General features: G+C 38.1%; 1 protein-coding gene across 1 annotated transcript in view; it reads right to left on the bottom strand.

The window, feature by feature from the left end:
* PDE10A (phosphodiesterase 10A) overlaps positions 1 to 21,954 on the bottom strand; it is a 580,174-nt gene that overhangs the window by 3,597 nt on the left and 554,623 nt on the right. Inside the window, 2 exon segments of the mRNA XM_060167479.1 lie at positions 2,386 to 2,466; positions 5,524 to 5,635. Of these exon segments, the coding sequence (XP_060023462.1) occupies positions 2,386 to 2,466; positions 5,524 to 5,635 (193 nt within the window).

Genomic DNA, 21,954 nt, shown 5'->3' with positions numbered 1-21,954 from the left:
TTCCTCAAGTGAATTTTCTACTTCTCAAGCCTACCTAAAAAACGAAATGTTCTGGTTTTGCTAAGTAATCTTTGGCTCAAGGAACACTACTGCAGATTACGGTTAAAAATTCATTGAAATACATTCACAGAGTAAAACATAAACATTTAAAACATAAAAAGAAGTTAATCTAAAACCCAAGTACAATATTCAATGGGATTCTCTTTATAGATCAGTTATAATTCAGGTCCTATTTTTATCTCTGGTCAAATTGAGTACTTTAAGTGTTAAGCATTTCAAAGTCAAATCTGCTATTCTTCTACGCGGGTGACTCGTCACCAACTTAATACTCAGGAATCACCCACTGTTGGGTGTCTCATTTGTTACTCTTAGCTTTGGTACCCACTGGGTTTACTGAAATTTTCTTCATCTCCTCCCTCCCTTTCTTTGACCTACGACAAATCTCACTGACTTTTTCATAGCCGTCTCAGGTAACAGCTCTCTCAATATGTCGGCATTTAAAGTTTTTAGTCTGTGATACTTTTAAAAATATATTAAAGATTTTATTAGGAATTATTCTGGGCCACTGTGCACATAAGTGATGAGGGCCCCAACTGGCCTTTGAAGGCCACATGGAAAAGAGCTGCTGGATGATTAACCAGACAACACAGACTGTCTGGCTACAAATAACTGCCCTAATGGTTGACAACATGTACAAGATAAAACAGGCTCCTTAGATAAAGTGACCGGCAAGCCATGGCTTACCAGTTTCTTAACTGAATTTCGGTGAGACACACCAGGGAATATAGAAGAGTCAAATATACTTGGTTCCTTTCTGCTTTCCCCTGTTGTAAAGTCTATCATCAGAGTCATCTTGCTAGAATAAATGCATTTCCATTTTTAACTTTACAGTTCATGCACAGACTTTCTTATGTCAATATTTAGCAGATGCCATGGTGCAGAAGGTCTCGAGAGAGAGACTAATTATTGGGAAGGAGAGTCTTTTATTTTTATGGCAAAGAATAATTTCATGGTAATCTCAAGTCGGAAGCAATATATTTGGTAAAATACTAGCTGATCACAGAACTATTGTATTTAAAATTCTCTAATACTATAAATGGATCTGGGATTTTGGCAGAAACATACTACTCTTAGTGAAGTAATATGAGAACAAAGTTCATTCCCTGGCGACATCTTCAGTTCTCTTACGCACCCTATTGGGATGAGTGCTCAACTATTTACAAGGAAAAGCTAACGTCATCAACTCCCTATCTTATCCATATAACAAGATAAATTCCAAACGAATCAACAAATTAAATATAAAGTGATGAAATAAAAAAAATAACTGAAGAAAATATAGGCAAATGTTTATATAATCTCAGGGTGGGACAGGACTTTTACAACGTGACGTGAAAAGCAGGCACAAGACAGGAAAGGATAATCACTGTGATTACCTACACGGGAAAGTTCCACACACAATGTTAAAATAAAACTAAACTGCAACATGCGTGGTAGGTATGTCAGTACACAGTCAGCAGAGACGGAAAGTGGGCCTCCTGCTAGAAGAACTGGTTAAGGATACGAACAAGTAAACTGCTCCCCAGAGGCAATGATGGCGAGAAAATCACGCCACCTCTTGCTGGGCCGTGTCCTCCAAGAGCTGTGGACAAGCTTAAACTTTTGTATTAAGAGTTAATAACTCAACTTTAAATAAATAAAGTAGGAAAGTTTGAGAACTTATCCAAAACCTTCATCTTGTGAATTTTCTGAAATGTTTTCTAAACTGAATTTTATATTATTTGTCCATAACTAACATCCTTATTATGATGTTAGAAGATTGAGAGTTTAAAAGGACCATAATAAAAGGAATATATCACACCACACATGCACACATGCAAAACTAACAAGGCACAAGAGCGCTCGAAACATAAAAAATTAACATAAATTATGTAGTAAGACCTGAAAAGAGAACAATTAGTGCCACTTGATGGTAAGACAAAACTCAAAATGTACTAAAATATATGCATCATTTGTTAGGAAAAGTGGACCTAATCAAAATCTATAATGTTATTCTCCAAAAACTATCTTTGTACATTTGATGACAAAATATTTTCTGCTTGTTAAAAATATCAACAATTCAAATTCATCCATCCCCTCTATTTCAAGTAAGAAAAGAAAGCCTGCAACTGACTGTAATTTCATCCGTAGAAGAGGTGATGATGACAAGGCTAGCTGTGAATCCTTTAAATGCAACTAGGATTTCCCATTCGTGGTCTTACTATCCTCCAAGTCCGTCTAAATGGAGATTTCAGGTGGCTCCAGGTCCTATAAGACTGCACATGCTTTTTACTCATACCCGCTGTTATGGCCACTGGAAACGGTTGGACTTTACAACACAATTCATACCTGGCCTTGTGGGACTTCGTCCTTCTTGTCTCTGTCCATCATGGGAATAGGCTGTATTCCCAGCTTCTTCATTTCATCACCCTGGGAGAAACAGGGGAAAACGAGGCTCTCTCAATTTTATAAACTGCTATAAAACTTTGGTATTAATGAGTGGTTCCCTTTGTTCGTTAATTCTCTTCAAAATGAATAATGTTGCTGCTTAACGACCCAAACAAATGTCAGAATAATAAAAAATGTAATGTATTATTGCAGGGTTTTATCCTGATATTCCTCTCCTGTACTGAATTACCAGAAACCTAGCCATCTCTTCTGGTTTCATTTTGTAGAAGTTAGTGAAAGTTAGTAATAAGAGGAGATAAATGTGTGAGGTGGAACACAAGAACAAAATGTGAAATAACCGCAAGGTCTTTATCTCACTTCTTCAGATGATTTTTCACATGCAATGCACCGGGTGGAGCTAGGCTTTAAAGAGGAATATTGATACATCAATAATAAACAATAGTCTACTAAAACGTGTCAGTAAAGATACAGTATAGCTGGCTAGACATCAGCATAGAGGTTAAAAATTACAGATGTTTATTAAAGATGTATGATATCGCAGGCTCTGGGCTAGGCAACTTGAACTATTATTTCACTTAATCTTCATGAAATACTATGAGTTAGATTTTATTATCCCCATTTTATAGATTTTAAAAATTATCTTACTGTTTTTATTTATTTTTTAAGGTTAAAGATTGTTAAAATTTTTCCTGAATACCTCACACTCTTCCCTCACATTTCTTAATTATTTTATTTTAATTATGCTTGTTTTCAGAAATCCAAAGCACAGAACAGCTAAAACCACCCTGAATGTGCTAAGATAAGGTCTAGAGACAAATTACTATAACCCTTGTTAAGAATGTTTGTGTACAGGACAAAGACACTTGCCTTGACTACTAAAGGCACTTGAAGTATAGAGTTTGCTCTGGTGTTGTTGCTTTAAATATGAACAGCAGTGGTTCTCAAGCTTTTTTTCTTTTATGTCCTAAGTGAATGAAAATAACTAGGCCCCTTGCTCAAGGATTTCACAAGCCCAACATATAAAAAGATTTAAAATAAGCAGTGATTTGAATATGTACCCGAATAAGAATTGATGCTGACGAGGAAAACAACGGGACACCATGGACCGTGTGTGCAGGAGCACAGGGGTGTCTGGGGCTCAGGGGTGAGGGGCTGCAGGGGTAAGGGAGGGAGCCCCAGGCAGATGAAACTGCACAGCACAGTCAGGGACCCAGAGGACAGAGGGGCTGAAATGTGGGAGAGCCTGGAGAGGCAGAGGGCTTGCTGCATCGAGCGTGTGATTTTCATCTTTATCATATCCGTGTGGAGAGACGGAAGACGGGAGGTGTGGTACTGACATAAACAGAATTGAAGTCGTCCTGAACCGGCAAGTGTGGTCACCGAAGCACAGAGATGAGTCAGAGAACTGGCCTGAGGGCTCAGTCTCAGTACTAAGGCAAGGATTTCATCTCAAGCAACATGACACCAGAGGCTATACTCTTAATCACTGCTACACTGATTTTAAAAGATAAAGGCAAGGAACCCAGTTAGATGTTGCAGTAACCCAGGCGGGATCTGGTGAAGCTCTGAAGAAGTGGGAGAGAGTGCGGGGCTGAGGTGAGAAGCGTGGACTTTATGAACGTCTAGGAGATCAACTGGCAAGACTGGGTGATTACGTTTCTGTTTCCACCCCGGGAGCTCCCTGCAGACGTCATCTATGAGGATACTGGCAGCTAATCGCTCCCTGTGGACTGTTTAACCAACGGGGAATAGAAAGGGAAAAAGTCTACACGTCTCTCACATTTCGATTCGTATTTTAGAATACAGATATAGTTGTTACGGTATGAAGTATGTCACAGTTAAATAAATAAAAGTATTTGCAAAACAATAAGCTAGCTTCAGACAAGTTTTCTTATGTGGTGTTTATAGAATTAATTCTAGGTTACTACTTTTAGACACACATGCAAATTAAGTTGACTGTGATAATAAAGTCAAACATTACAGCTCAGACATGTACATCTAAAAACAATCTTCCTGAGTCTGATAGTAACTAGATTTTGACACACACACAATAAAATAAAGAAAAAAAAAAAAAAAACCATGCAAGAGGATGCCTACACAATGTATGCATTGTGTATTTGAGAAATAACACCATGAGTATATTCAACTCAAGGCCCGTGGTCTTCATCCAACAAAAATTCTCTGGCTTTACAATTATAAGACAGATCAACATTATAGACTATTTCTACTAATCGTTAGCTGAATGATTTACTGTTTTTTACTTTTTACATCCACTCTTCTACATGGATGAGATTTATGGTCTGAACCATCAACTACCGAACTTTTTGTCCTCCAAATTTACTTTTACTTCTTCAGAACAAATGAGGTGTACAAATACTTTAGTTTTTTTCCATAATCTTTGAACATGCAGGGATCTAAGTATTTGTGGATTCATTTGAATAAGAGAATTATATTCTACTTACTCATGGCAAATCAAGGAGTAAACACATGTTTCTGATAATTTGGATAATTCAGTCTAGAAAAGGTATTCATGAAAGTAATTCACATGGTTGTTTCACATGTCAGGAATTCATGGATTAACATCCCACATATTCTACAGAACTCATAATTTCAGCTGAATTGACCATTTGGTACATTTACATCATCTCAGTTTCTACGGTACAACGTGATTAGTCTCTCGAATTTCTAGCTGTAGGCACATACAGCCCGTGATATCGTGGGTCCCTCTTAGTACGTTTTCCAGTGGCTGCCATAAAGGAGATGGCCTAATACAGTTTATTGGATGGATGACAAAAGATTGGCTATTAAATAAGGAAAACTGTTGCACTACTGTTCAGGGCATCAGTTCCTGAACTATTTCAGTGGAGATCAGAGAGTTTACACACATATTCAAGTCAGATGTAACAGAATGACTGTTCTTACTTCATACCTGTATAAATGCTAAACAATAGTTTTTTAAGTAAACATAAACATGAGCCACTAAGATACTGTGACTAAATTATCCTTATATTTAATTTCTTCCCAATTGTTTCTAATTTCTTGATATTATCTATGTTCATATAAAAATCAAGGACGTACCTCAGCCCAGAATTCTGCGTATATATCATTTGCCGTCAATTTTGTTACTGGCCACAGCTTTGTCACAGAACAAAGATCACAGGCAGTCATCATCAAACCAATGACACGGTCTCTAGAACACAATAATATAAAACTGGTCACTGCAGCATTTGCAAATTTATAAGAACAACTGGGAAGACTTCTGTATTTTCAGGAGTGAGTGAGGCCTAAAGTGGGCATCGCTTCATGATGGGGGAACGATAGCGTTACAGAGCAGATACAGCTAACAGGCAAGAAAATAAAGAATGAAAGAACAGTGCAGCTTTAATTGTAAGAACATCAGTCACTTCTGTCCCTAGTTCCACGAAGAGTATATCCTGTGTTCCTGCTGCCTGGTTGTTGCTGTTGAAATAAAATATTATGTGGGCATACGGCCCTGATACCATCTAAATCCCCTGCTGTATTTTTACTGCCACAAACCAGATTTTGACTTCTGTGGAATTCTGGAAATTTAGAGTGAGAAGAAACCGTGAAGAAAAAAGTCCCAGTCCTTTCATTTTATATAAGGAAAATCTGAGGTGCAAATAAATGAAATGATTTCTTGAAGGTATAACTGGCTCAAGACAAGGCCAGAGTAGATGTAGATTCCCAGAATTCTCTCCCATCTCCCCACCTGCAGAGAAACGGGATGTCTCCGAACACTTTACAAGCTCCAACTTTCCAACTGAAAGGAGTTTTCTTTTCAATTGCTTTGCACTCACAACTATGTGTTCTAGGTCTGATTTTTTATTCTAACTATGGTTTGGCTTAATATTTCCTCTTGGAGAAAGATAAAAATTGCTTAAAAGAATTCAAACAGACATATCCCCTATAATTTTAATGCATCTGGTCTAGTGACATGAGGTCACCCTAAATGAAGTCTACACTTAACGGTGGCACTAAGTACAAGTTATTAAGAGCTTTTAATATTACTGACATTAACTTTTACAAAGCAAATTACATAATAATAAAAGGAAAATTATCGAGAAAGACACAAAACCACATAACAAGTGAGAAGGTGTCATAATTCCAGCTCCTACCTAAATTCTAATGCGTCTGAGGACTCCACTGCTACTCAAGGCCGCCTTATTTCCTGGAGGTGCACAGACAATCCCCATCTGTGGGCACAGTACTCCCTGGGTCCTGAGCCTGCCCACCAGGCCCACAGCCTAGTAAGAGCATCTGTCTGTCGCGTGGGCAGAGTCTCTGATTCAGTGGTGTTCCCTAAAGCAGGTTCCTTTGATGCCAATCACTCTTAAGGTTCTTTCATTTCCCATCAGCCAATTTCGTTTAGCCCATTAGCCTAATTAAATGGTATCTTCTACAACTTTACTTTTCATTAAGGACACATGTCAAAAGGGTATCATGTCTCTAACAGGGAAGCCTAGATAACTTTAAAAACATCAATGAGACTTACATGTACCCATCCTGTGACCCCCAAACAGATGCCATGTGAAGATGCAAATCCCTTAAAATGATCAGGAAACCCCATGGTTTCTTGATGAGGTAGTTTCCTAAGCACTTTGTGGTTTAAAAGAAGAATATTTATTTCTGGATTTGGGCTTCTAAAGCAACAAGTATATTATCTGTTTGCTCAACAGATAAATTCATTTAAACAGAAATAGAACATGAAAAAAAACCTATTATTTTGTTAACAAATAATTATTTCGTGAGATAGAAATAATTCAATCTCATTCAATCTACATTCACACAAAAAATCAGCATTTATTTCTTTTGGCTAAATATTGTAATAAGCTTTATCTCAAAAAAGATTTCTTATCTCATAAATCTATGAATAAATGTTAATAGAACTGGGCACTGGAAAGCATGTGAAGCCAACTTTCTCACTGGATATGATTCTGTGGCAGCATTGCTACTACTAGGGTTGAAAAGTTTATAATCTAGTTATCCGTTAGATTTCGCTATCAAAATTACTTAGACAAAACAATTTAAGAGTATTTTACTGTGAACCAAACAAGTAAAAAATAAGACAGATAAGAAAATTTGTACTAAATGCCTTTAGCAAATAAAAATTACTCATTTTTTACTCTCCATGACAAATCAGCTAGATGGTCATGGTTTTCCGGAAATATTAACCTGAATTGGAATTGTTTTATTTCTTTCTCTGAGTGGAATATAGACCTAATGGTATAGAGACCGAATTCATAATGCATTCCAATAACCAACTGTGAAAGGGATGGAGTTTATGCCAACTGTGCTCTTGGTATGATCTTGCAACGCCCCCTGACTAAGAGCACCGCAGTAAGAGCACAACACAACGCCTCTATCACAGATGGTTCCTACGGGGGTAATTTCTGGGGGCGGGGGGTGTTGACTACATTCATTTATTCCAAAAAGTTTTGAATGCCTGTATGTATCAGGCACGGCGAAAATAATAAACAAAATACGCACTGCTCTTGTAGAACTAATGTTCCAACGGGGAGAAGTAAAAAATAAGGTAAAGATTTTCACTCAACAAGTCTATATAAAAAATATTTTAGGGGACTTCCCTGGTGGTGCAGGGAAGATAAGACTCCACGCTCCCAATACAGCGGGCCCGGGTTTGATCCCTGGTCAGGGAACTAGATTCCACATGCATGCCACAACTAAGAGTTCACATGCCGCATCTAAGGAGCCCACGTGCCGCAACTAAGGCCCAGTGCAAACAGACAAACAAATGAATAAATAAATATTTTAAGAGAGGCAAAAATATGAAGATGAGAGAGAGAGTCCAGTAGAGGCGGCAGTGTGCATACAAGTCCTAACATGGGAATAGGTGAGGTGTGCTGGAGGAACGGTGAGAAAGCCAGTCTGGCAGAAACGCAGGAGCAAGGAGGTGCCAGGCCGTTGCTAAGTCTCCAGACAAGACAGGACCAAGTCTGACGGTGAGATGCTGGCAGCTGGGAGTAGAAGAGCGACATGACACACTTTTAAAAAGATCCCTCAGCTCTGCCCAGAGGAGGATGAACTGTAGCATTGTAGGGGGAGGGAGGTTGCTGAGAGGCCGTGTAGGAGAACACACAGCAGTCCAGATGCGCAAGGACGGCAGCTTGAATTAAGGTGACAGTAGTGGAGACAAAGAAAGTAGGAGGGTTCTAGTCGTTAGAGGAAGAGCCAAGTTGAAATACGTTAACATCCACAGGAGTTACAATAAGAGACATCTCTCTCCCTGTCTTTCCCCCCAGCATCATCCCAGACCGGGTAGAGCAACTTAAAACACAGGGCCTGTCACAGGTGAGCAGAGGTTCCGACCTGAAACTGAGCGCCTCTCGCCAGTGCGTACGTCCACCTTCCCAGTGCCAGCCTATTTTAAAATTCTCTTCCCACATCCCACGATCACAGAATCACTGAACTTTACAAAAGGGAGAGAAAAGAAACCACACAGCCTGCAGGATTTCAGGTGAGTTACTGGTGGCCAAAAAGGAAGCCCCAGCTCTCCCCCACCGCCCCCTCATCCCATGCCACAGACTCTGTAAAGTTAGTTAGCCGAGGATATGATGTGCTATTGGAAAAGAAGTAGAACTACGCAGATGAAACATATAAGCAACTTTATAAAAGACTTCAGGTAGCACTGTGAAGATAAACAAAGAATGAATTCTCATACGATTATTATTACAATTACTCACTGTGTGAATAACTGGAATTCAAAAAGACTGAAAGGCTGGCTGGATTTCCACAGTGAGCTGGAAATGTAATACTCCGTACCTCTGATTCTCTACCCTCACTGTTTACTAGGCTCTGACCTCATTGCAACCTCCCACATACCAACTAAGTCTTTAAGTGGGAGAAAAATTTAGAAACATAGTCCAGTTGTAAAACACAGTAACTTTAATACCTACTTCAATACAAGGTTATATCAGCCAGGATTCCGACCTGAAACAGATGACACACCCAGGAGAATTGGAGGATTGACTGAAGGGACTATTCACATGGCCTGGAGGGAAACAAAGGAATAGTAAGGCACTGAGGGCCAGTGATAGTGGGCAGGTTCCCACCCTGCGCCTGGAGGGACGAAGGACAGCTAGCAAGGGCCTGAGGTCTTGCCCCCAGACGCGCTGTTAAACCGGGGACCCACAAGGAAGAAGCGAGGGGAATGAACACAGCAACTCTTCTCTCCTCCTGCCCTCTGATCTCTGGTCAATGCCACTCGTGGCTGAATCCAGATGGAAGCTGGAGGGAGGGCAAGGGAGCTGAGTGACTTGCCCCTGGGGGTCAAAGTGGAAGACAAGCTTAGTGGATCTGGGGGCCAAAAGGAGGCCGCCCAGCACATGGGAGTAGCCCAGAGGGGGAGCTAAAAAGCTGTTGCTCACACGGAAAAATACATTTGAAATTTGAACCATTTACATATTAAATTGCACAGAAATAGAAAAATGAATTTAAAGCCAACATTTCTACTAATCTAAGAAAATCTATGCCATTAGGCTTTGGGGACCCAGCACAAGATTGTCACCAAAACAACAGAAAAAAAAAGAAAACAAATGCACGTCCTGCTTATTTTAGAGTGTGCATATAGAAAGAGCTGATCAAAGACCAGACTTCTATCAGGAGGCGTCTTAATTGTAACTGTGAGAGCAGGTCAGTAAAGTGGCACCAAGTGGTTAAATAAAAAGGAAACCATAAACAAGACCAAAAGACAACCCTCATAACGGGAGAAAATATGTGCAAATGAAGCAACTGACAAAGGATCAATCTCCAAGATTTACAAGCAGCTCATGCAGCTCAATAACAAAAAAACAAACAACCCAATCCAAAAATGGGCAGAAGACCTAAATAGACATTTCTCCAAAGAAGATATACAGATTGCCAACAGACACGTGAAAGAATGCTCAACTTCATTAATCATTAGAGAAATGCAAATCAAAACTACAATGAGATATCATCTCACACCAGTCAGAATGGCCATCATCAAAAAATCTAGAAACAATAAATGCTGAAGAGGGTGTGGAGGAAAGGGAACCCTCTTGCACTGTTGGTGGGAATGTAAATTGATACAGCCACTGTGGAGAACAGTATGGAGGTTCCTTAAAAAACTACAAATAGAACTACCATATGACCCCGCAATCCCACACCTGGGCATATACCCTGAGAAAACCATAATTCAAAAAGAGTCATGTACCACAATGTTCATTGCAGCTCTATTTACAATAGCCCGGGGATGGAAACAACCTAAGTGTCCATCATCGGATGAATGGATAAAGAAGATGTGGCACATATATACAATGGAATATTACTCAGCCATAAAAAGAAACGAAATTGAACTATTTGTAATGAGGTGGATAGACCTAGAGTCTGTCATACAGAGCAAAGTAAGTCAGAAAGAGAAAGACAAATACCGTATGCTAACACATATATATGGAATTTAAGAAAAAATAATGTCATGAAGAACCTAGGGGTAAGACAGGAATAAAGACACAGACCTACTGGAGAACGGACTTGAGGCTATGGGGAGGGGGAAGGGTGAGCTGTGACAGGGCGAGAGAGAGTCATGGACATATATACACTAACAAACGTAAGGTAGATAGCTAGTGGGAAGCAGCCGCATGGCACAGGGATATCGGCTCGGTGCTTTGTGACCACCTGGAGGGGTGGGATAGGGAGGGTGGGAGGGAGGGAGATGCAAGAGGGAAGAGATATGGGAACATATGTATATGCATAACTGATTCACTGTTATAAAGCAGAAACTAACACACCATTGTAAAGCAATTATACTCCCATAAAGATGTAAAAAAAAAAAAAAAGCAAGTGCTTGGGGGTATACAAGTGGATGTTTTCCTTAGAAACTGTCATCTAGCCTTATTTTAATCCCTTTATTTTAAAATTAGGTCATACACAGCATGGGAAAAGAGACTAGGTTAAATCCATTTTCCCTAAAATTATCATTTTAATGATTTTTTTTGTTTTAAAACTTATCCTCAAGGACTTTTAAATCACTGTACTAACTTAAATCATGTCTATAAAAACTACTGTACTTCTCTCATAATATGACCTATTTTGGTTAATTTATTAGACATTCAACTGGACTAAGGATGCTGTAGATTCTGAGAATATTATTTGAACAGGTGCAGAACCAAAATCATAGGTAAGATTTCAGAATCTTACTGCTTCCAAAGACACAAACAATAACTCTTTAATATAAACATCAGCATGATATAGTGATGATCTCACTCAGTAAACTTTACGTTCTCAATTCTTATTTTTGTGGAGCTCTGTGTTGCTTTTTGAAAAACACCATTAAGAAGAGAGAAAACGAAATTATCTGTCAATGCAGAATCAGTCTTGAGCAAATGTGTCTCACAGAGGGATTTGCCATTATTAAAAACTTATTCTAACTTAAAATTTCTTTGCCTAACAGAATCCTTGTGTTAGTCCCAGAGTTGATGACTCTGACCTCCTAACACGGGCAACTCTGTATTACTTTAAATCAAGTGAAGACATCAGTGATTTCACGCTAGAAAGTAGTTTCCCTACATTTCAAGTTCTTCGGCTGAAACATAAAACACACACCTAGCAGAACGAGGCCCTCGTACATTTACTACTGCAGGTAAAGACACATCACTGGTGTCACGTTGACAAAATGCTACAGGAAACTGCATTACGGTCTAAGAATAAAGGAAACCACACGAACAAAGTACAGAGCAGTAGCCGTGTGAAAGTGTACATCTTTTCTAGCTCTGTTTCTGAATTGTTTAAAGAATTGGTCAGGTGTTTAACGTACCCTTTCTTTGATGTGCACCTAAATCTAAATTAAGGAAAGACTTCGGAAGAATGGTGGCAAAGGAATGTCTTTCAAGGGTACAAATATTCCCTGAGATTAAGAGAATAAACATTTTTCATTCATATATTTCCGAAAGCTTTTAAGGATAAAATTCTGCACTTAGTTGATTTTTAAAATACACGTTTGAGGAAGGCAATTCCAACATGAAATACATGGAAATAAAAATTATAAAAGCTACTACTAACTCATATATTTGTCATTTAACATTTAAAAGGATACTTTAACTTGATTTCATAACTTAAAAAACATTTGATCTTTTATAATGTTTGTTAAGTGGTCCTTAGGTAAGACTATATGTTTTCCTCCATTAAGAAAGATGCTGTAATTCAAGAATAGTGCTCTGATTTCTATGGATGTTCTCTTCGGTTTTTGTCAAAAGGGGACAGCTAGCTGTTTCAGGGAAAAACTAAGCTACCCTTTGCCTTGAGTCCAGAGCTGGTTTCCGAATGTGACATTCATTTTAGTTGTGGTTAACTGTGGTTTGACTGTGGTTAGGGAAAGAGTATTGAAGGACATTTTCAGTGAAGGAATAAATTAGTTTACAATTTCTGTTTCTCTTTTTGGTGCACTTTATTTCTCCTCCTCTCCATCTTTTATGTCACTAGCAAGTCCCCTTTTATAAATTAGATTTAAACTGATCTAATAATTCATTTCTGGGGCCCTAAAATCACTTGGCAGGCTCTGTTATTTAAAAAGTTTAAAGAACATACTCATTACTAAATGTGAGATATTTGTGAAAATAAAACTGTATGTATGTCTAATATAAAAGTGAGTCACTCATCTGATTTTGAAAGACACATGGCAATGACTTTCATACATATCTGGTCTCTGGTTGCTTCATTTTCAAAATAGAAAATAACCTAATATTTTCAAGCACAGTTGTGGCTACAATGTCAAGTTCATACAAGACATAATAGTCAATGTTAAGGGCATGTCAAGTTAAGGGGGAGAGGGATAAATTAGGAATTTGGGGTTAACATATATACACTACTATATATAAAATAATCAACAAGGACTTACTGTATAGCACAGGGAGCTATACTCAATATAATACTCTGTAATAACCTACATGAGAAAAAGAATCTGAAAAAGAATGGATATGTGTATATGTCTAACTGAACCACTTTGCTGCACACCTGAAACTAGCATAACATTGTAAATCAACTATACTCCAATATAAAATAAAAATTTAATTTAAAATAGTCATAATAGTAAATGTCAAAGGGCAGGTGGCAAGGACCAGTGGTAAGGACAAAAGGTAGGAAAGAAGTGTCAGAATATTAGGACTCCCAGCAATGATGAAGAGATCACGTGACATTCAGCTCCAGACCGAGTGGAACAAAGACTGAGAGAGCCATAAAATGAGAGAATGATCTGTGTAAAGTCCAGCTGACCCAAAAGTAAGAGGCCAATAAGAGGCCAACACGCCAAGGACGAGGGAGCAGAAAAACACAAAGAGCCTGGCTTCCTGAAAGCATCACTGGGCAGCTGAACTTAAGCCAGCAACTACCTATCTTCAGACTCTTTACAATAGGATAAAAAATAAAACCTTATATTTTGAGACACTAGTCATTAGGATTTATCTTTTGTAAACTAAACGCCTTCCTAACTGATAAAACACTTAATGCACATGCGGCCGTCTGGCTTCATTCAGAATACACTATACCTTTTGATATAAAATGATTATCTGTCATGCTCTAGAGAATACTTGTGAAAAAAAACCCCAGAGAGTTGAGATATCTGACATGATACTGTCCTTTTTCAGAAAGGACTGGATGCCAGGAAGGGCAGATTTCCAGCTTCATCAGGACATGTAAAATATTGGTAAATTACCAGGACACAAAATGCCACTGAAGATATAATAAGAATACAAGATCACATTATGAAACCTACACTCTTCGTTTTTTGTCATTTTGGATTATTTGTTTGCTCGACAAATACTGAACCCTCCTACATGCTCAGCGGCGTCACAGTTACCCGTAGCTCTGGGCCCAACAAGTGGACAAAAGCCTGGAATGTAGTTACTTCCATCACGTGACATTCTGTCCTCTGATTATGCTCAACAGGACATTATGCCATGATAATTTATGTCTGAGACAAGAGAGTTTTGAGAGTGAAAGTGAGCACTAATATTAATTATATCAGGACAACAGGTATTAATTGAGAATGATCCAGACCAACTAGGGAGTCTGGTCACCCTGATTTTAACACAAAAATATCACAAAATAAATAAAGATAATATCAGTACTTTGAGAATTGTTATGAAAAATATTAATCTTAAATATTAATTTTTACCAAATAATTGGTAGGGAAGAAAAAATATCCATCTAAACATTTTTAGGCTTAACATGGATATGCACATGTAACTAAATAAAATGCTCTTGTAAGTACTACGTTAACCTCTCTGCTTATGGTTTAGAAATACAGTGATTCTTAATTTAAATAAAGGCTGCACTTCTCTAGATATTAGGTTACTTCACTCTTGGCCAAAGTCTGCCATTGATGTCCTCAGACGAATGGTGGCATCTTTTGTGTTTTAGTATTAATTCCAGGTATAAAGGGAGAGGCCATGTCTGTCATTTATTAACTATCTATTGGAGCAATTACAATTACTATCTCTAACAATTTTCTTCTAAGAAATATAATCATATATTAAACTACAAAAAGTCGAATACCAGATAAATAATTAATTAAAGGTATAAAACAAACTAAACTAAGTTGGATATGCACGTAAGAGGAGAAGAACATCAGTGGGTTGAAGTAAACGTCTGCACCAGAAAGTGCTGCTGGAACAGGGTCCCGAAAGAGAACAAGAATTCACAATCAAAGAAGGATACCACACTGTTAAGCAAAGATAGACAGTAAAATAACATAATAAACTTTATTCAAAAGTATATTTCCAGCTTATAGACTGCACATTAACTAACAGATAGAAAACAGCTTTGGAGAAGCATCCTTTTTAAACCATATGCAGAGAACCCCCGGCCACCGTGAATGTGGACCAGCCAGCCCTGGAGGCACCTGCTCCGTGAATGCACCAGCAGAGTCAGGAAAGAGAGCCCTTGCCATGTTTCTTTCGAGCAGAAATTGCTAGAGCAAGAAAACAAGGAGCTAGATGTAAAAACTAGCCTAATTTGGAGACGATATCTGTCCACTTCGTACCATGCTCAATGGAGCTATCTCCGCAAACTGCAGCTCTCACTGGAGAAACAGCTGTCAAGTTATAGATGATGCCATGTACAGAACATCTGGAGCGAACCTGTGTCTATGACAGAGGTGGTGGAATACGTACCCTAGTCACAGGGGAAATGATGTCTGTGTTAAGTCAAGTGTAGTAAAGGTTCTAGAAAATAGAAAGCAGAAGATAAACATTTCCCACAGCGAGGGCAGCCCTGAGCCTTTGTAAAATCCCCCCGTGGCTGAACTCCATGTCTACCATTTCCTAGGACAACACAGAATGGCTCAAATTATGCAATTTCTTACGTACATCATTATGGAATCCTCACAAGAAAAATCTATGAAAGGCCAACAAAGCCGTGTCCAATGCATGAATACTGAATTCACTAATAATACTAAAATAGATTAAAAGCTGCTCAGTACCATGCAGAATTCTGTGAACTGCTTCTATGAGCTCATCAACTCCTAATCACCTCACAGAAATGAGATTTGCTCTCATTTGGTGAATTAAGGACCATTCTATTTAATTTTTTTTAAAGATTTCATTTAAAGGCCTACTGATATAATTGACATACTCTACCTTGTTTAAGAACAAAACACTTGAAACAAAAGTGTATCATATTTTATCACAGAATCATACTTCTACATTGTACATTTTTGTTGCCCATACTTTAACTTAGGTGTAACTTACATGGAATTAAATGCATGAATTTGAAAGATACAGTTCAATGAGTATGAAAATGTATACAGTCCAACCACCAGACCAGTGATGACAGGGAACATTTTCATGACCCAGACACACCTTCTGCCCTTTCCCGTTCAATATCCCTTATCCAACACCAACACCTGCCAGCCTGAATTCTACCGCAATCACTAACACTATTGATTTGTTTGGCCTATTCTAGAATTTGGTAAAAATGTTTTCATAGAGTAGGCACTGTTTTGTTCACCATAATGACTGTGTGATTTCTTCATGACGTTGCATGAATCTGTAGTTTCTAATTTCCTTTATTGCTGAACAGTACAGTATTCCACTGAGTAAGTGCCAGAAACTGTCTATCCATTCACTGCTGTTGGACCTTTGGGCTGCTTCTGGTTTAGATATATGATGAATAATGCTGCCGTGAATATCTGCGTCCAAGCCTTTGTGCGAAAGGCAGAAAAAAAGCGGAAGACAAAATTGGGAACAAAGAACAAGTGCGAAGGATAGAAAACAGTAACAGGTATGGCAGATATTAATGCAACTATATCAAAAATCACTTTAAATGTCAATGATCTAAATACACCAATTAAAAGAGATTATCAGGGTGGATCAGAAAATAAGGCCTGAATATTTGTTGCTTATAAGAAACACGCTTTAACTATAAACACACATATAGACTAAAAGTAAATGGGTGGAGAATGATATAGCAGGCTAACATTATTCACAAGAAAATGGGAGCAGCCAGATTAATTTCAGACAGAACAGACTTCAGAGCAAGGATAGGTATCCGCAATAAAGAGGAACATCTCATAAGAATAAAGGGATCAATTCTCCAGGAAGGTATAATTGTCCTCAACCTGTATTCCCCTAGCGACAGAGCATCAAAATAGGTGAAGCAAAAACTGATCAAAGTTCAAGGAAAAGTATATCAGCTCCACTACTATAGTTGCAGACTTCAGCACACCTCTATGAGAACTGGATAGATCCAGCAGGCAGAAAATCAGGACATATTTGAATCCAATAATTTCATCAATGATACAACTGACATCTGTAGGTTGCTTCATCCAGCAACAGCAGAAGACACATTCTTTCCAAACTCAAATGGAACATTCACCAAGACAGACCATGTTCCAGACCATAAAATACACTTTTTAACAAACTTAAAAGAACAGAAACCATACAATGTATGTTCTTAGATAACAGTGAAATTAACTAGATATCAATAACAGAAAAATAGCTGGAAAACCCTCAAATACTTAGAGATTAAAAAACACTTCTGAGTAACACATGGGCCATAGAAGAAACAAGAGAAATTTTAAAATATTTGTAACTAAACATATATGAGGACACAGCTTAACAAAATCTGTGGGATGTAGTGAAAGCAGTGTTTAGAAGGAAATTTACAGCATTAAATGCATATAAGAGAAAAGAAGAAAGATGTAAAATTAAAAATCTAAGTTTCCACTTCAGGAAACTAGAAAAAGCAGAACATGTTAAATCCAAATATGCAGACGAAAAGAAACGGTAAGAATTAGAGCAGAAATCAATGAAATTGAAAACAGCAAATCAACAGAGAAAATAAACCAAACTAAAAGCTGGCTCTTTGAAAAGATCCAAAAGCAATAAGCCTGTTGCCAGTCTAACTAAGGAAAAAAGAGAATACAAATTACTAATATCAGAAATGAAAAAGGGGACGTCACTACAGATCTCATGGACATTCAAAGGATAATGAAGGAGTACTATAAACAACTCTACGCCCACAACTTTGGTCACCTAGATAACATGAATCAATTTCTTAAAGGATGCAATCTTCCAAAACTTACACAAGAAGAAATAGACAATTCAAACAGGTCTGTATCTATTTAAGAAATTTAGTCAATAATTAATAACCTTCCAAAACAGAAATCACCAGGCCCAGATGGGTTCAGACAGCATATCCTACCAAACAAACTGAACTCACCCTGCTCCGATGGCTTGGGTGTTAGTTCACGGCAGCTGCGACCGCAAACAGGATCAAATCATGCAGGTTGTGATTCCGGGTAATGCTGCAGTGGAAGAGCTCAACTGCTCTTCAGTACGGTCATTGTGACTCTCTCAACTTCCCTTCTCCATGAGACCTCGCGTTAGTCAGGGCTGGAGAATCTCACTCCACCCGTTTATCCCCAGAAGCAGAAAGTGGGATCCCTGGAGTTTCTCTTCCTGGCAGTGAACCCAGTCCTTCCCGCAGGACTGCGACAGCTGATGAGGGTTAGAACAACAGGGAGGCCAGGACCGGGCAGGGGTGAGGCAGGAGTCTCCTTACCCACTTACTCCCCACCCAGGGCGGGAGATGAGTGTCTGGGGTCGGAGGGATTGTGGGCCGGGGTGAGGAAGCAGTGGGGATGGGGGTGACAGTGAAGCCAAACAGGCACACAGTGGGGGGCCACCCCACCCCCAGGAAGCCCCGTGAAGTCTCTAGGCCTGGCCAGGCTCGTGCCTTCCCAAACTCAAGACTATTTGCTCCCAGGGTCAGTTGGGCTCTTTTGATTGCAGAAGACAAAAACTCACTTAAGCTTCTGTATTAGTTTGCTAGGGTCGCCGTAACAAAGTACCACAAACTGGGTGGCTTAAATGACAGAAATTTATTGTCTCACGGTTTTAGAGGCCAGAAGTCCAAATCAAGGTGTTGGCAGGGTTGGTTCCTTCTGAGGGCCATGAGGGAAGGATCTTTTCCAGGCTCCTCTTGTTGGCTGGCAGATGGCCATCTTCTCCCTGTGTCTTCACATGGTCTCCCCACTGACACATCTCTGTCCAAATTTCTTCCAAGGATATCAGTCATGTTGGGTTACGGCCCACCCACATGGCCTCATTTTACCTTAATCACCTCTATAAAGGCCCTATCTCCAAATACTGTCACATTCTGGGAACCTGGACTTCAACATACGAATCTGTGGGGTGACACAATTCATCCCATAAGAATTTTCTAGAACACAAGTTTATTTTAATGTGTTGTAGAGTTATTTAGTTGATGCATCCACCTCCCTGGTAGACTGGAAGGACCAGGACAGCAGGGCCAGGGGATGTCTGGCTCTTGGCTGCACACCCAGCACTCGCCCTAGGCTTGGCACTGAAAGGTACCGAATCTGTAGCTGTGGAATTGGGTGTCTCCCTTGGTGTCTCTGCTCCCTTCTCCCGTTACTTACTGGCCGATCCCTCAAGAGCCTCTGACACAACACGCTCACATGTCAGACAGTACACTTCACATACTGTATTTCACTTGACAGCATCTGTACTAACATACTTAATCTCCTTTAAAGTAAGTCAAATTTTTCTTAAATAAATTGAAAAGGAAATTTTTTCATGTAATTTCTACTTGGATTATTTGTCTTATTATTGAGTTGTAAGAGTTATAGAAGACTGCTATCAAACACAAATATTGAGAATATTTTCTCACATTCTGTGGCTTGTCTTTTCATTTCCTTAAAAGCTGTTTTGAAAATCATAAGTTTTTAATATGATGAAGACGATCTATCATTTGTTTGTCTCTTTGAAGGTTAGTGCTTTTCTGTTTTGTTTTTTCCAGCTTTATTGAGGCATGACTGACCAAAAACAGTTGCATATATTTAGGTTGTACACGTGATTATTTGATATATGTATATATTGTTAAATGAGTACCACAATTAAGTTAATTAACACATCCATTACCTTACACAGTTACCTTTTGTGTGTGTGTGTGTGTGTGTGTGTGTGTGTGTGTGGTGAGAACACTTAGGATCCACTCACTTAGCAAATTTCAAGTGTACAGTACAGTGTTACTCACTGTAATCACCATGCTGTACCTTAGATCCCCAGAACTTATTAATCTCATAACTGAGAGTTTGTACCCTTTGACGGACATCTCTGAAGGTTAATGCTTTTTGTGTGCTAAGGAATCTTTGCCTATGCAAGGTCATGAAGACTTTCTCCTATGTTTTGTTCTAAAAATTTTATAATTTTAGCTTCTACATTTAAGTCTATCATCCATCTGAAACCTCCGTAATTAAAAAGCAATGTTGAAATGACTATCGTTTCCCTAGTTGAATTATCTCGGCCCCTTGGATGAAAATCAACAGGCTACATAGAATGGGTCTTTTGTAATCTGTCCCCATTTGTCTACCCTAACACCAATACACCCAGTCTTGATTACTGTTATTTTATAGTAAGTCTTGAAATCAGATAGTATAAGTCCTCCAATTTGTCTCTGCTTTGTCAAAATTGCCTTGACTAGTCTAGGTCTTTTGTATTTCTAGATAAATTTGAGGTCAGTTTGTCACTTTCTACAAAAAGTAGCCTCTGGATATTCTGACTAGAATTGCAGTTTTGGAGGAATGTTTGTAGAGAATCGATAGCAATATTGAGTGTTGCAATTCATAATCATGATACATCTCTCCAATCGTTTAGTATTCTTTATTTCTCTCAGGAAATGTTCTGTATTTTATCATTTGCTAAATTTATTTTAAATGATTTTATATCATTTGTTAAATTTATTTTTTAAGAGACTTTATATCATTCGTTAAATTTATTTCTTAAATGACATTGCAAATGGAATTGCTTTAGTTTGAATTTCCAATTAATAGTCATATATAAACTAAATTAATTTTTAAATGTATCCTGTGAACTTGCTAAAGTCACTTATTAATTCTAGTAGATTTTTTTGGAGATTCCTGAGGAATTTTTTAGTAGATGGCATGTGATTTAAAAATAAAGACAGATTTACTTTTTCCTTTCTAACTTTATTTGTTGATTTATTTACTTATTTTCAGTATAATGCACTGGCTATGATCATATGGTGTTTCTTCTTTGTTCCATTACTGTGAATTATATTAATTAGCAAATGGTTAAACCACTATTCTATCCCTGAGATAAAATCCATTCGTTATATTGTCTTTTGAATATGTGACTGAATTTGTTATACTTTGTTATGAATTGGATCTATGTCCATAAGGAATATAGATCTTTATTTTTTCATGGAAAGGCATTTTCTTTTAAGTATAGCAGTGCATACATGTCAATCAATATAGATCTTTAATTTACTGTTTTTGTAATGTGTTCGTCAGCTTTTGGTATCAGTACTATTCAGGCTTCATAAAATCAAGTGGTAAGTAGTAGTCTCATTTTCAGTAACATTTTGTGTAAGATTGATATTTCTTCCATAAACGTCTGACAGAATTCACAAGTGAAACCATGAGGTCCTGGAGAATTTTCTGTTTAAGGATAGAATTTCTTTAAGGGGATATTCAGATTTTCTGTTTCATCTTGGTTCATGTACAGTAAGTTGTAATTTTCAAGGAATTATTCCATTTTTAACTGTTTCAAATTAGCATAAAATTATTTATAATAATCTCTTACTGCCTCTTTTTGCCCATATTCTGTAACAATACCCTCTCTGTTACTCTTAGTATTGGTGATCGGTATTTTCTCCTTTTTCCTTACTTAGGCTTGCTGGGGGTTTATACATTTTAGTAATATTTTCAAGGCACCGACTATTGGCATCATTGGTTTTCTCTGTTGTTTGCTGCTCTCCGTTTTATTGCTCTGCTCCTCTCTTGATTATTCATTTCAAGTTAGGTTTTAATTTACTCTTCTTTTTCTAGCTGCTTAAGGTGTCATCTTAACACACTGACTAACAAAGGCATTTAAAAATAAACTTCTAGCTGAATCCTACAAATTGTGATAGTTTGTTTTCCCTATCATTCAGTTTGAAATATTCTCTTATTTCCTTTGTTATTTCTTCTTTGAT

Source organism: Lagenorhynchus albirostris, chromosome 12, assembly GCF_949774975.1.
Source record: "Lagenorhynchus albirostris chromosome 12, mLagAlb1.1, whole genome shotgun sequence".
NCBI lineage: Eukaryota > Metazoa > Chordata > Mammalia > Artiodactyla > Delphinidae > Lagenorhynchus > Lagenorhynchus albirostris.
Note: the sequence above shows the minus strand (reverse complement) of the source record. Positions and strands in the feature narration are given on the sequence as shown.